The sequence below is a fragment of the Myotis lucifugus genome, unplaced genomic scaffold (assembly GCF_000147115.1).
Source record: "Myotis lucifugus unplaced genomic scaffold, Myoluc2.0 scaffold_105, whole genome shotgun sequence".
Lineage (NCBI taxonomy): Eukaryota > Metazoa > Chordata > Mammalia > Chiroptera > Vespertilionidae > Myotis > Myotis lucifugus.
In genome coordinates, this window is record NW_005871153.1 from 2,179,268 (window position 1) to 2,194,892 (window position 15,625).

Here is a 15,625-nt window from a genome sequence, read left to right on the forward strand (position 1 = left end):
GAAAGCTGTGCATCTACGGACAGGGTTTGTTTCTGGCTGGTGGATATAGTGCTTATACCTGATCCTGTTTCTTTCTTTGCTTTGTTGGTGAGGGAGCTCACATATAAATGTGTGTTCTACACTAGCAACTCTACTGCAGTTTTGTGGTTAAGAACCTAATTTTAGGTTATACAGTTCTGGGTTCAAGTCCTTGTCTTTGTGACTTTGGACAAGTTTCTTAACCTCTCTGAGCCTCTTTTCCTCACCTTAAGAATATATGATGACAGTACTTACCTTTCCATGTTGATGTGAGGATTAAATGTGATAATACATGTGAAATGCTTAGCATGGTGCCTGGCACAGAGAAAGAATGGCAGCCGCTATTTCAATTATTTCTGGTTTCAATTTTATTCTCCTCCCTTATTTTTCTTTTGTCCTGAATTAATGAATGTAGAAACCTCATTCCAGCTTAGACTCTATCAGAAATTCCTGATAGAGTGAAATTTAATAAATGTATTTTATATATGCACATATTATTTGTATAAAGTTATTTTATCAGCATAAGTGTTAATTCAAAGTTGTATATTCAGACACTGTAAATTATATACAACTTTCATTACTATTCCTCAGGGCTAGGCTGGTGTTTAATTTTAGACTTTTTAGAATGAAAATAAACCTAGAGATCACTTAATTTTCCCCCTAAGGTATTCTATAGTTGGGGGACCAGGGGACATGACCCAGAAAGACTTCCTGTAAGTGTGAAACTGCTTTGAAGTCCCATGCTCTATCTCAAGAAGTCACGGCATCCTTCGATATAATTTTTTTATTTGTTTTAAAATAAACACAATGTGTTAAACCTCTTATCATGGAGTAAAACTGATACTGCAGGGAGGTGTGCCATGTTTTCCTATTTCCAGGGTGGCTGGCACGCCATGGCACATGCCAGTGTGGGCAAAGCACACTGTTTCTCCTTTTCACAAAATGAGCTAACTGAGGTCCAAGGAAAGGTCCTCAACTAGTGTGTAACCTTTAACCTTTCCCCACAGCACTCAGGCCCATGCTAGACATCGACAAATGCTCCATTTGCATCGTTTGACAGGTTCCAGATTGTGGTGCTGGCAAGGAGGTGACACAGTGGAGGGAGGGGTGTGTGTGTGTGTGTGTGTGTGTGTGTGTGTGTGTGTATGCGTATGCACATACAGCCCTATGTGCTTGCTGAGTCTCCAGACTTGCTTTGTTACCGGTTATATTTTGTCTTCATCTTCAAGCTCCATTTCTGCTCAGAGAGACATCTAAGCTCATAACTGCACAGATTACCACTAGTTTAACCCTGTATACTTCCTTTCCCACACCAAGCTCAACGTGAAGAAGATCCCCGCAGGGAAAACAAATAAAATGATGTAAATAAGATAGCAGCTCCACTTCATTCCAGACCACACAGCCCATTAGGGGCACTCCTGCAAGGTCCACAGAGAGCTACATTCTCTGCGTCATCAATCTGTTCTAGGAAGTTCAAGGTATTACTGAAATTTTGAGTGTGATCACCTCTCATTGGAAGAGAGGACTTGTCCAGGCTCTCACACTCTTGGGAGCAGAAGGGGCATTTGAACTGATCTGCCAAATTCCTAGTCTCTCGATAACACTGGAGAACCTGTGAGCATACCAGCTATTGGCCACCAAAGGGGAAGACACATGTCACTGATGTCGGCCCCTCAGGGAAAGAGGTGGTGCCTGCCTCTGACTTTTGCCCCAATTATGACCAGCTGGTAATGGTGGCCACGAGGCACCTATGTATTGGCTATAAGGGAGGATCCCTGCCCTCAGAGAGACGGGGCTTCTTTATAATGCTCCATCTGTTTCCCTTGCGCATTCAGGTTCTGATGCTAATTAGAAAAATTCTGAACAAAGTGTTTCTGAAAACTAAGTTGAACTCCATATAAAACGTGATCTGGGCTCAGAACTCACCATAAGCCCAGACCCAAGGAAGCTCAGGGGTGTGGGATGCCATGAAATTGCCCTGCTAGAAGCCAGGCCCAGGACCCACCATTTAAGAAGTCTCGCTGTGTTTCTAAGACTTGGCTGATGTCCTGCACCCAGGCCTGCTGGATGTCAGCGTTGGCAGCTTGCAGAATGACCCTCTCCGAAGTCTCCCTGTTCATGAGCGCAAACTTGCAGGGGTCACGGTCCACGTCCTCCTCCAGGACCAAGTGATTCATCTGAAAGACACCAAGGTGATCTGTTCATATGTAAGCAGTTTAATAAAAATCAACAACGTATCACAGTTCCGCGAAGTTTCTATTTCAGGAGGTGTTTCCAAAATTTGGCCCTGGATCCAACAGCTAAGTACTTTAGTCTCTGTCACTTTTTCCCACAGATGCTCAACCTTCATGCCCGAAAGGTGAGGAGGCTGAAAGATCTTCAATGTTTAGGATCCTGACTCATTCCATGCCTCTGTCTTAGGAAAGCAGCTCCCCCAAATTTGGCCCTTCTTCGTCCCTTCTCACCCCCATGGGATCCTCACCTTGATACTCCTTTTGAACATGTAGCCCGGGGTGACAGAGCCCTTCCTGAGCAGTTCGCTGAAGATGACAATTTGCTCGAAGAGGAACACACGCCTCTCCTTGGTCCGGGACTGCATGCCTGCATCCAGCTCAATCACGTAGAACGTGTCCTGCTGCAGCAGTTTCCCCTGAGCAGTCAGTGTGCCCTGAGGGAGAGAAGGGCTGGGGTGAAGCAAATGAAAAACGGGGAGACCACCACAGCCCTTGGGGTCCACAGATTCTCCCCTCTATGGACAGGGACAGCAGATGTGATACCCAAACCCCATGGGCTTAATAAGAGACTGAATCAGGACCGGCCCATTCATCTGGGGCAGCCACAAGGGCTGTGAAGAGAAACGGAAAGGGAAAGGAGGCTACAGAACTACTAAGAAGCAGCCTAAGGGTAATGCCAGAAGGAAGGTAAGATTATTAACTAAAGAGATGTTCAGAAATGACACTGGCCCTTCTTATGTTTTATTAGAAGGAAAATAGAAAGGAAGTGACACTTGGAGCTCAAAGTGACCTTTCCGTGCCTGAAGTTCTGAGAAGTGTGCCTGCCTGGCTCCCTTGCAGCATGGGCCAAGGACCTGGAGTCCTCTAGTGGCCAGGAGCCTAGAGCTAACCGTGGCCAGTAGAAGTGATGTAGGCACAACCACACCTAATCTGATGCATTGGGCCCCTCTTATCTTCTATTATTTCAAAATGGAGGAAATTCTGAAGTCTTAGGCTCCTACAGGCTGACAGGTAAAGTTTGAGTCCCCTAGATTTATGCCCAAATTTTATAAGCTGGTAGGTATGTTTTTTGGATCCATAATCCTTTTTTAAAAATTGATTTTGAGAGAGAGGAAGGGAGCGGGAGAGAGAGAAACATCATTGTGAGAGCAAGATATCGATTGGCTGCCTCCTGCATGCCCCCCACTGGGGGTTGAACCTGCAACCTGTATATGTGCCCTGACTGGGAATTGAACTGTCAACCTTTCAGTGCACAAGACAATGTCCAACCAACTGAACCACACAGGCCAGGGCCTGTGATCCTTCTTTTTTTGTTGTTAATCCTTACCTGAGGATATTTTTTTTCCATTAATTTCTTGAGATAGTGGAAGGAGGGAGGAAGAGAGAAAGGGAGAGAGGGAAATAGAGAGTAAGAGAAACATCAATTTGTTGTTCCATTTGTTGGTCTCTGAAGAGACCATTGACAAGAGGATCAGTATCTGATTCGCTGCCTGATTCACGTCAGACTTCACAGGAACTGTGCCTAGAGCCAACCAACATCAATTGGTTGATTCTTGTATGTGCCCTGACTGGGATTGAACCTGCAACCTTGGTGTATCAGGACGGTGCTCTACTCAACTGAGCTACATGGCCAGGGCTTTCATCTTCCTTTCATGTTCCTGAGAAACACCTTCCCTCTGCTTGGATCACGGCTCCTCATTGTCAAGGTCATCAGCCAAACAGGCTTATCTCTACCCTGGTCCAAAGTTAATATTAAGCTGGTGACTAGCAAGCCAGGAAAGCTCTAAAAGCTCTATTAATACGACACAAAAGCCTGAGCCATAAGTTACAGCCCTGCCGATGCTCACGGGAAAGCTAGGATTTAAAAGGGAGGGAATCTAAGTGAAGGGGCTACCTCCTCCCTGGCCCAAAGCCATGGACTTCAGAAGGAATGGAAATATGTTCATGATCCTTTCCAATTAGCTGAAGGAATGCAAAGCAGATTCTCTGGGGCTTGAGGAAAAAAGCAGATAGTGGTACTTGATTTAAAAGAGAGAATAATTGCCTTGGCCAGTGTGGCTCAGTTGGTTGAGCATCGACCTGTGCACCAAAAGGTGGCCGGTTCAATTCCCGGTCAGGGCACAGTTCCTGTGAAGTCTGATGTGAATCAGGCAGCAAATCAGATGCTGATCCTCTTGTCAGAGACCAAGGGAAAGTCAAGCCAGACTCTTGCTCAGAAAACATGGGCCATCAAGGTTTAAGAGCAAAAGGAGTTATTTGCCTTGTTCAGAATAGTCTCAGCCCTGGCATAACCCCAAGGGAAAAGGTATAAACTTCACCTAGGATGACTAAAGAAGCACTGTGTAAGAAGTCAGATATGCTGCTGCTGTGTATCCCTCTTACTCTCCTCCTAGGTCTACTGGGGACAACTGGGAACCTATCAAAAAGAACAGCAAAGAAGACCCTCCACATACTTCCTGGACACAACAAAGCAGGGACACCAGGATGGGATGGAAGGGCAAGGAGGACACAAGAATTTGACTCAAGAACACCATGGATCCAACTCAAGAACCCAAAGCTGAATATAGCATCTCTGAAATTTACTTATGGGCCAGTCCGCCTTATATCTAGTCTAGTCTACCTCTTTTAATTTAGCCAGAAGAAAAAAGGCTATTACTTTCTTAATTATGTCAACTTTCAGAAATCTTCCCTTTTCTCCAAAAAAGGAATAATGAAATCTTAGATGACAGGATTACCGGGAAACAGGACCGGAAGATTCACCTCTCTCTCTATAGCGCTCAACAACTACGTACCAGTCAATAACTGTGTCCGTTCCAATGTTACCATACTGATACTCAACAGATTATGTTTCGTTAATATATAATGTTTGGGTATAAGCTAACAACAGCCACTTAGTAAGTTAAATTAGAAAAATCAATTTGCTCTTTAAAGGTTCACTGTTATGGTTGAATTATATCCCCCACAAGTCACATGTTGAAGCCATAACCCCCAGACTTCAGAATGGGACCCTATTGGGAGGTAGGGTCCTTAAAAAGTTAATGTGTGGCCATTACGGTGATTCCTATTCGAGGATGATGGGTGTCCTTATAAAAAGAGGAAATTAGGACACAGAAGGCAGATGATGTGAAGATACAGGGAGAATGCCATGTGCACATGAAGGCGGCCATCTACAAGCCAAGGAGAGAGGCCTGGACAGAACCCTTCCTCAGAAGAAACCACCTTCCTTGACCTTGAGTTTGGAATTCTAGCTTCTAGAAATGAGTTGATAGAAATGAGTTGAACAGGATTCTCGAGTTCTAGAAAAACACTCCATGGGTTAATTAATACTCGCCTCTCCTCATCCTGCTCAACGGCTGTTTGCAAGGATGTTCTGTTGTTGAAGCCACCACACTGTGGTACTTTGTCATGGCAGTCCGATTAGGCTAGTCCACTGTCTGTAACCAAAATCCTAGCTGTCTGTCCTAAAATTTGATTCTCCTCTTTAAAGAACAGAAGTGTGCACTCTGATGTCTTAGAGCTTTGAGTGTTTGTTTAACCGAGCCACTAGGTAGACCTGTCAATTAGAGCCACCCTCTCAAAAAGTGCTCCACTTTCCCCTGGTTCTATTCCCATCACAGAGGCTGCTCCCCTCACACAGCTCGAAAGCCTCACGCAGGAGAAGAGGGAAGAGGCCAGTGCCAGGTCCACAGTGATAAACAATGTGGGGTCTTTCCAACCCTCCTAGAATTCTGACTCCAGCTCGGGTGACTGCTGTGACTTTCTATGACTGTGCTGTCACTGGGTATCCTACACAGATGAGGCATCGAGGCCTGTGCACCAGAGAGGCCAGGCGGGCATAGAGGAGTAGATGGGGCAAAGGAGGCAGAGGAGGCGGGCACAGGACTTCAAAGGAAGCCGCCTCCCCCGGGGCTCCTGAGGCCCAGTGAGAGAGCTTAGGCGCATTCTTGGGGGCTCACCTCAAAGCCCTGCAGGCGTCCCAGATTCATCATGTCATTGCAGCGTTTTGGAACAAGGCACATTAACTCCACTGCTTTCTGTCGAAAAGAAAAACAGCAGCTCAGGAGGGGTAACGGGAAGCTCAGGGCAATTTCATGCTGGAAGGCAGGGACCTCCTGATAGTTCCTTGATTCTAGGAAAGGACACTGGTCCTGGAGGACTCCGAGATTGTCTGTTCTTGGGGGTGAGAGGTGGGAGGGGGAAGTTGCTGGTCACCAGTGCAGGGGCTACACGTGAATCAGTGACCACGTGTGGGGAGAATGCTGCCCAGCCCACCCTTTTCCTACCTTCCCACTTTTGGTTATCAATTCCCTCTCCTTCTTATATGTTCTTTCTTCTCTCTGTTGTTTTCTAGCTGCCCAAGCAACAGCTTAGCCTGGCTTGTGAAACACTGGAGGTTTTAACCTAAAATAACCTTCCAGAATGGTCTGGCTTAAAACAATCCCCATGGTGACACCGTCTCAAAGGACTTCGCTTAAGGAATAATCTTTGGGGGTGGGAAGGGAGTGAAAACAAAATACTTTGTATGTTAGACTCAAATAGTACCCGCCGGGTTCATGGATAAAGCTGCACACTGAAACAGCCAGTCTCTGAAGGATGTCAGAGGCCTCACATACCATCCCTTCCACCACGTGTCCCTGGGGGCCACAGCAGAACACCAGTGGGGCTAAGCTCTGACCTGGCCCAGGACAGGATTAACTCCGTGTGTGAATTAATACTCGCTGTTCCGCATCCTGCTCAGCAGCTGTTTGCCAGGGTCTCTTACTGTCTTAGAGGAGCCAGCCTGGACCCTCGGTCTCCAGAGCCAATCTTTCTCCTTTAGAGACAGAAACCCAACAGTCGTCCCTACAACAATCAGCATCACAAGCAGGAAACTCACCTCGATCTCTGAACACTCCAAACCCGCCTTCTCGCTGTATCTCAGGAAGTCCTAGTAGGTCGGGAGGCGGGAAAGGGTATGAGAAAGTAAAATCAGTTAGGGAAATAGTCAGAGCTATAAAAACACAGCATCACAGACACTGTGGCAACACCTAGAGACATTCCTTCCCCATAGAGATGGTGATGCTGTGTAGTAGCTGGGATATGAGGCTATGAGTCATATTGTACATGTATCACAGAGAAGCCCCAGTATACGCAAAAATTCAACACTCTGAGGAAAGGGAGGGAGGAAGGGAAGTTAAGTCTCTACCGTGTACCTCCTTCTCTGTAAGATAAATCAAATTAAACCATTACAAAAAGTAAAACATGATCAAATTTTAGGTGTTACTCATCTAAGGTTTCTAGGGCCTTTCCTTTCACCTGTATTCCACTTTGATTTTATGCTCTTGTTATTTTTTAATTTCTTAAAGGTACCAAGTCAGTGATGGTGACAAAGTAAGACATTGAAAAAAAAAAAGAAAATGAATTAATCAACCTTAAAGGCAGGAACAACAGGCATACAATCTACTTGGGAGCAAAGCAGACACAAGTAACCGCCAGCTAAGATAGAAGCCCACATGTGCCCCCCCGAGTCCATGGAATAGTGTGGTGGAGACAGAACCACAGCTAACCTGTCTGCTAACTCAGAGCCATGAAGACCCTTCCCTGGCCTTGACCCAGGCTCCCAGCTCTCTTACCTTGAGAAGCAGCTGATATTTTGTTATTCTCTGAATGGGCTTGATAAGGAAGTCGCTAAGCGTCAGCCTTTGATTTATCTCCTGTTTCACCTCCTGGAACACAAGGGAAGTGGTATTAGAAAAAAAAAAGGAACCACAGACTTGGGGTATTCTAGGTCAGGGTTCAAGGCCAGGAAGACAGGCCGTCATGCTTGCCACTAAAGTTTCAGAATCTTCAAACCACGCAAGAGGCAGAACTGCCTACACTACTGCTAAATTGTTCTTAATAACAGAACACACATCATTACCCTCTGCCTGTCTATCCCTGTCATAGCCTGTGTCCTGGCCCAGGTCCGGGGGATGAGCAGGAATGGGTATTCTGTTCTCCCTCCTGCTCCAGGGCCCAGGGGAATGAAGGGCTTCTCCTAGGACACAAGCCTGGGGCCCTCAACTCAGATCTGCAAACGCTCTTCCCAAGTGATGGCTGCCTCTCTTCCAGGCTGGGGCAGAGCAAACATTTTCGGGTGCTTGACAGAACCTCTGGGGACGGAAGCTGAGACTCTGAGGTGACTGCGAGCACCTCACCAAGGTGGGGGCCCTCAGCAGGCAGTCTCCAGGGCTGGTGCAGGGCAGTGTGGGCACAGTCTGCCCTGGGGCCCCGAGGAGGAGGCCCGAGCTTCGGCTTTGGAAGCAGCCTCTGCACCACAATCACTCTGAGCACGGAGGCCTCTGAATGCAGTCCATAGGCTCAGGCCCCCAGCTCCTCCCAAGCAAGGGGGCTCCTGGGAATTGAGCTAAGAAGCTCACGGCTGTGTCGAGGCAGCGGTCCCTGTCTTGGATGATGGCTGCTGTTTCTGAATGCGGCTGTCTCGGCCTGAATTTCTCCCCCCTACCCCTCCAACCAGCAAAGCCGGTGCAGCTTACTTCGAAGTAGGCGTCGTACTCGGCCACGATGTACTCGGAGCGTGGCTTGTTCTGGCAGTACCACACGTAGATGTGCAGTTTCCGCTCCTGCAAGAGCAGAGGCAGGCGCTCAGACACCCTTCCCGCCTCACGCGGAACCTGAGTCTAAGAGCGCTGTGCCGGGCTACACGCCGGGGGACAAACACACGGTCCCCACTCTGGGGATGCACCAGGGCAATGGCAGATCAAGGGCAGAGGAGGGAATGGAGTGGCAAGAGCCCATCGTCCAAACTGCCCAGACAATGAAACAACTCAGAGAAAGGTGAAGAGGAATAGCCACAGAGAGAGGGATTTAAGAATGCATGGAAGTTGCCTGGCCCGTGTGGCTCAGTGGTTGAGCATCGACCCATGAACCAGGAGGTCATGGTTTGATTTCCAGTCAGGGCACATGCCTGGGTTGCAGGCTTGATCCCCAGTGGGAGGGTGTGCAGGAGGCAGCTAATCAATGGTTCTCTTTTATCATTGATGTTTCTATCTCTCTCTCCCTTTCCCTTCCTCTCTGAAATCAATAAAAACATATTTAAATAATTAAAAAAATAAAAATGCATAGAAGTGAGGCTGGTGTAAGGGGAGGGGAAGAAGGCGCAGGAAACACTCACGTGTTTAATGAAGAGCTGGGCCAATCTGTCTTGCTCCTGGATACATTTTTCCAGCTCGGCCAGGAAAAAACTAAAAGGAGGGAGGGGATAAAAGAAGGAAGCCACAAATATAAAGAACATTATAAACTGTTGAACAAAAATAGATACAGAGGCAAAGAAGCATCGAACAGACTGTGAAACTACAGTGGGAAGGCCGGGGAGGGTTGGGGGCTAAGAGATCAACCGAAGGACTTGTATGCATGCATATAAGCACAACCAATGGATGCAAGACACTGGGGGTGGGAGTGTGAGGGCAAGTGCCGGGGGCCAGGGGGAGGTCAATGGGGAAAAAGAAAAAAGGAGACATATGTACTACTATTTGTAATACCTTAACAATGAAATAAATTTTTTTAAAAAAGGAAGCCACATTCTTCAGCACTGTGTAACTTCTCAAGGCTGAGGTAAATGACGGAAATCTCTCCCCAAACCCTGGCCCTAAGGTCAGATGTGGGATGAGGGTGGGAGAGACCTGGATTCTAGGACGCCCGGATCCCCAGGATGATGTAGTACTTACTCCTTATGCCAATCATAAATCTGGTGAATGTTTCCAAACACGATTTTGTCCTTCCCTCGCATGTCCTCAGGGACACCCTTTTCTTCTATCCTCTTCATGAAGCCCTGTGGGCAGAGGCAATGAGGAGCTCAGCAGTTTTTCCGAGAGAGCTTTCTGGGTGAGCACCACACTGCAGCCCTTTCTGCAGGAGCTTGAGGGCAAGTGCCCCTGTGGTTTCTCACTATTCAACCAGGACTTCACCCTTGTGCAGAGTGAGACACAAAACTTCTGTGAATTTCTAAGAAAGCAGAACAAAGAAGAAGTCACCTGCCCCTCTTTCTTCTCCCAATCTGAGGTCTATGTCTTTAAAGGCTCAGAACTAGACATATCTGGCCTAGAAATAAGTCTCACTGTGTTAATACTTAAGAGTCTATAAAGGGCTATCTATACTAATAAAAGAGTAATATTCTAATTAGACTGGGTCAACCGGACATCTTCCAGACGTCTGACTTCCTTCAGGACAGTTAGGAGGTAACCAGGCTGGCAGGAGGGTAGTTAGGGAGGACCAAGCCAGCAGGGAGGTAGTTGGGGGGGCAGGCCAGCAGGGGAGCAGTTAGGGGGTGACCAGGCCAGCAGGGGAGTAGTTAGGGGGGACCAGGCCAGCAGGGGGCCAGTTAGGGGGCAACCAGGCTGGCAGGGGGGCAGTTAAGGGGCATCCAGGCTGGCAGGAGGGTAGTTAGGGGGGATCCAGGCCGGCAGGAGGGTAGTTAGGGGGGATCAGGCCGTCAGGGGGGCAGTTAGGGAGTGACCAGGCCAGCAGGGGGGCAGTTAGGGGGTGACCTGGCAGGCAGGGGGACAGTTAGGGGATGACCAGGCCAGCAGGGGACCAGTTAGGGGGCGGCCAGGCTGGCAGGGGGGCAGTTAGAGGGTGGCCAGGCAGGCAGGGGGGCAGTTAGGGGGTAACCAGGCAGGCAAGCAGAGACAGGGACAATCAGGCAGGCAGGCAGACAAGTGGTTAGGAGCCAGTGGTCCCAGATTGCCAGAGGGATGTCCAACTGCCGGTTTACCAAATTTCATGCACCGGGCCTCTAGTCATGTATAATCTCACTTTAGCTTTTAAGTCAGGCTTTGAGGTTGCATAGGCAGCATGTACCCCGTCTGACAGATGAGAAGCTGAGACACTGGGGAGTCAGTGTTCTGTCTTACAGTCGCACCACCGACATTTGACTGCCCAGCAGCTCAGCCTCCATATTCCCGAGCCCCTCACTCCTGGGCTGACTGCAGGTGCAGGCTGCTGCCCCCCTGCCTGCCCCATCCTTCCTTGGAGAAGAGAGTAACTTCCCATAAGTCAGAATTCAGGTCCTTTGCACGCCAGGCTAGTTTGTTTATCCAAGGTTCAGGATAAGCAATACAAACCCTAAGTCAGCAGATCTCACAGGATGGGGACTTACAGGTCCAATGTGAGGCACCGGCAGGGGATGTAGGTAGCAGACATTCGGTGTTTAGCATTCACATGATTTGTTCAAGATGTTTAGCCACAGGGCTCTAAGCCATCTAAATTATCCATGTACTTTCTTTGACTTTCTCATCCAAGTGTCTAAATCCCCCTAAGGTAAACCCCTATGGAGAAAGAGCTGTTTTATTTACTGCCAAGCTAACTCTGAACTGTGGACCTGCCAATCTTGCCTGATTGGTGGTTTTTTCTTTGTCCATCTTCTTGGTAGTCATAATATTCTCCTTAAAATCTAAGAACACAGAGAAGCCCCAAGGCATCACTAGGAGTGACCTTTTTAGTGCAGGTCACGGTGGCTCACGGCTCTGAAGAATAGATGTCCACGTGGTTGAACACCAGTGAAAAGCTCTGAGACAAAAAGTCACCTAAAACAAGGTGAGAGGCTCAGTTCTAACCAAGAAGCTGCAACATTTAGGGCCTTACCTCCCTCTAGATCTCTTACAATATTCAAGGGGAAAAGAAAAAAAAAAAGCCTTACCTGCGTATTCAAGTTCATCTATTACCATTTCTAGTTTCATTTCTGCAAATACCCGGAGAGAAAACACCTCGGCCCAGCGAGGGCCCAATATGCCCCCGGTTGGGTGAGCAGACCCACCCGAGCCATCCACTCACCTCCACCACAACGCCCAGGTCCTTGACATAGTCCTTCTCCGTCTGTACCAGCTCATTCAGGACAAACCTGAGCAGGAGATGAAGAACAATGAGGTTCCTCTTAATCGTGAAGCAAGGAATCTTCACACTTAAGTCCATAGGGAAGTGACTCTGGTGCGTTGGTGGCGAGACCACCCCAAAGCCCACACTTGGCACCCTCGGGAAGGGGCTTACAGGTGCTCTCTCTCTACGAGAGGCCCGCGCTGGACTGCTGGGGGCACCGAGGCCGAGAGGGCTTTCCCAGGAAGCACACAACAGTCGGACAAAGAACGCCACGTACAACCCAGCCTTCCTATTCCCATTCTTTGTGCTTCTGCCTCCCTCACGTGTAACTGAACAACCGTATAGACAAAGGGCAGAAAGAATGACAACCACTTTGGCTTAATTGAGTTATGAAAGATTTGAGGCCAAGGGATCAACGTGAGACTTTTCAGCTCTGTTCTTTGCCTCACAAGAGGAGAAAGACATTTGTCTGATGACCACCCTTTTGAGGCCTTGGAGACACCGACAGCAAGTGAGGCTTCTGAGATACAGAAGCCACAGTTCTTCAGGTGGGTGTCCATGGTGACCGGCCTGCAAAATCCCCAGTCAAGGCCAGCAAGACTGACTGCAGACTCTCCAGAATCACAACTTTGAATGCTCAACCTCCTGACCCACCAGCAGATGTAGGATTTAACACCTTCAAGGGCATTTGCTTTCTCGGTTTCTTTCTTGTTCATGATTTCTTCTTGGAGCATTTGCCAGTTGCATCACTGGGGTTTTCTCATGCTCAGAACAAGGTAGGGATTGTAAGCCCCACTGTATACAGACGAGAAGGCTCAGGCAGTATTGCCCAAGAGGACAACGTGAGTAGCAGAGCACTTTCATGGTAGCCACTGCCTGGGAAACTGCTCGGACTGGCTCTCAGGGGTCCCCAGGGCATCAACCCCAAACACTCCTCTCTGTTCAGACAATCAAGAGCTGGACTCAGACTCGGACGGCTGTGCCCTGGCGCAGGCCAGGTGCTGTGCGGCGTGCTGATGTCTGACGCACATTATCTAAGCGTGAAAGAGTTTTGCCTGGAGCTACACAACTGCATTTTTGGCCCAAGCAGCAGAAGGGATAAAGTTCTGAGATGTCAAGAAGGGCCCCAGCACAAGGGTTGTAACCGTTCTGAACCCAGGAAGCAATTCATCTGAAATCCTTCATCTATGCGGCACAGAGAAGCCACCAAATTCCGGGTCTGGGGCCTCGGGCGACGGGAGGAAGCAGGGAACACATGCTTCTTTATCAGCACGCCCAGCGCGCCCACCGCTCCCTCTCTCTGAGACACAATCATGTGTTGTAGGCCACAGGAAGGAACCCGGAAGGCCAAATAAAAGCACTTAAATATATCTTTAGCTCAGCCCAAGTGACTGCTTGGAAGAAAGTGGTCACAGGAAGCCCACAGGCAAGTTAGAGTGGGAACTGGGCGCTAGAAGGGTCCCATGGAGATGAGGTCCAACTCTGTCTCCAGGCGATATTTTTATCCTAAACTGTCCGCTGAGACACTGAGGGCTGCCTCGGGAAGAGGGCTGGGCTGGGTGCTGCTAGTGCACCTGGCATCTCTTCCCTTGAAGGGATGCCAAACTACTGTGACCCTTGCCCATCGCCCACCGCACACTCGTGCACCAGGGTGGAATTGGGGGAGCCACTCACATCCTGCCTCTCAGGGCCTTGGCTTTCTGTTCTTCTTCCAGGTTTCTCGTAGGTGTGGGCGGGGTCATCCCCTCATTCAGGCAGCCCGCTGGGTCCTTCAAGCTTCCCCGGTATGAGCCTCCTTCTAGGCTCTGGAAAGAGAAGATTGAACAGCCTTAGAGAAGCGCACACTGAAAGTCACCTGGAAGGCCCCGTGTTCCCGCCCGAGCCGAGGCTGTTCTTCCTGGACCCAGTGAGGCCCCAGGAGACCAGAGACGCCCATCTTCCTGCAGCAGGGAGCCCAGCGCAGCCCCTTCTCAGGCAGTCAGAGGGTGCTGCCTGCCTGTTTCCCAGACATGTGACATAATGAAATTGTCAAAGTGATCTGTTTCGGGTAAGGGCTCCAGAGGTAAAGCTAGTCATCCCAATTCTACACCAAACAAGCAGTTAGAAAAGAAAATCGGATGTAGGAGCATCAAGTGCAAATGAACGGGGAGGGCAGTGATAGGAAAACTAGTTGTTTAAAATCATGTTTGTTTAATTAGTTACAATTGTTTTTGAAGCAGTCAACAGATTTAGCCTTTTCTAAACACACCTTTTCTAGGTTATTTACCAAGGGCTTTCTTTCAGCTATTAATCCCTTTCATTTCTTTTAATTAAGTTGCTACAGGAATGAGAGGCCTTTCAAGGGATTACTGTGGCACCCTAGAGAGAGCTAAGGGTAAAGGATTCCAATCCCAGATCTGCAGGTGCCTGGGCAACCTCAGGGAGAGAAGCTAAAATTACTCCACGCTTCAGTTTTCCTCAACTTGCAGACCAGCCCAGAACTCTCCTTTCTACAGGTTTCTGAGGAACATAAGTGCCTGGAAAGACCACACAGGGACACTTAGCATTTCATTTTGCAAATTGGCAGAAGTAATGTGGAGGAATGATACGACGGGAAAAGTCAGGGTGGGCAACTGTCAAACAAGGATGGGAGATGAGTCCCAATTCCCCACAGGCCTGTCCACAGCACCACTGCGGCGGGAAGGAAAGGCTCACATCAGCAGGCTGAAGACATCAGCCCTTGGGGGAAAGCCACAGAGATCAAAAAGTGTCCCTAAAGGTCGTAGGAACAGAAGACGTTGGCGTGGTCTTAACAGGCACTTGGACCATCTGTTAGGAACTCTCTCAGCGGCTGTGTCTCAACACAGACCAAAGAGAGGCAGAAACAGTCCAGGAAAATGAAACAAAAATGGAAGAGGTCCCAAAGGGCCACTGCGTGAGGACAGGTGGAGAATATGAAGACCTGAAGCTGAAAAACTTGAAGTTGAGATGTTGACCTTCTTCCCCCCACTGGACCCCCAAATCCACAGAATGTGCTGAGGACCAAACTGGAATTTGTTACCAACATAGAAACTAGAATTAAGAGGACAGGGTTTCTAAGCTGCAGAAAGAGAATTCCTTTTAACTTGACAGGAAGGTATTTTATAGAACAAGTAATCCGCCGTGGGCACCGTTATCCAGAGAAGCAGCACAGGCTAAAAATATAGAAAGGTCAAGAAGAGTTTAGCTAAATTTATAGGTTCAGGATCTGTACCCAGTTATTAAGGAAATGAGTGTCTGGTGCTGAGGCTTGACAAGCCCTGGACAGGCAGGCTTTTCAATGACATGTGACAAGTCCCCTGGTGCCATCACCAGAGACCAGCTCCCAGGCAGATGGACCCAGCTGGTGATTGATCTGATTACATGCCTTTCCCTTCCCTTCCCCCTCCCCGTTGTCCTGTTACAGCCTTTGTTCTGCAGCCTGTTGGCCGCAGCATGCTGGCTGCAAGGCCTGGGAAACAGGCTTATATCTCTGCCTACAAGGCTGTCCTGTGGAGCATCCA

General features: G+C 48.6%; 1 protein-coding gene across 1 annotated transcript in view; it reads right to left on the reverse strand.

Annotated features, from left to right (window-relative positions):
- Nucleotides 1-15,625, reverse strand: part of LOC111826831 (kalirin-like) — a 109,355-nt gene that overhangs the window by 43,081 nt on the left and 50,649 nt on the right. The window contains 10 exon segments of the mRNA XM_023757347.1: nucleotides 2,024-2,195; nucleotides 2,501-2,686; nucleotides 6,209-6,286; nucleotides 7,129-7,179; nucleotides 7,865-7,957; nucleotides 8,768-8,854; nucleotides 9,406-9,475; nucleotides 9,959-10,062; nucleotides 12,063-12,129; nucleotides 13,779-13,909. Coding sequence (XP_023613115.1) covers nucleotides 2,024-2,195; nucleotides 2,501-2,686; nucleotides 6,209-6,286; nucleotides 7,129-7,179; nucleotides 7,865-7,957; nucleotides 8,768-8,854; nucleotides 9,406-9,475; nucleotides 9,959-10,062; nucleotides 12,063-12,129; nucleotides 13,779-13,909 — 1,039 coding nt within the window.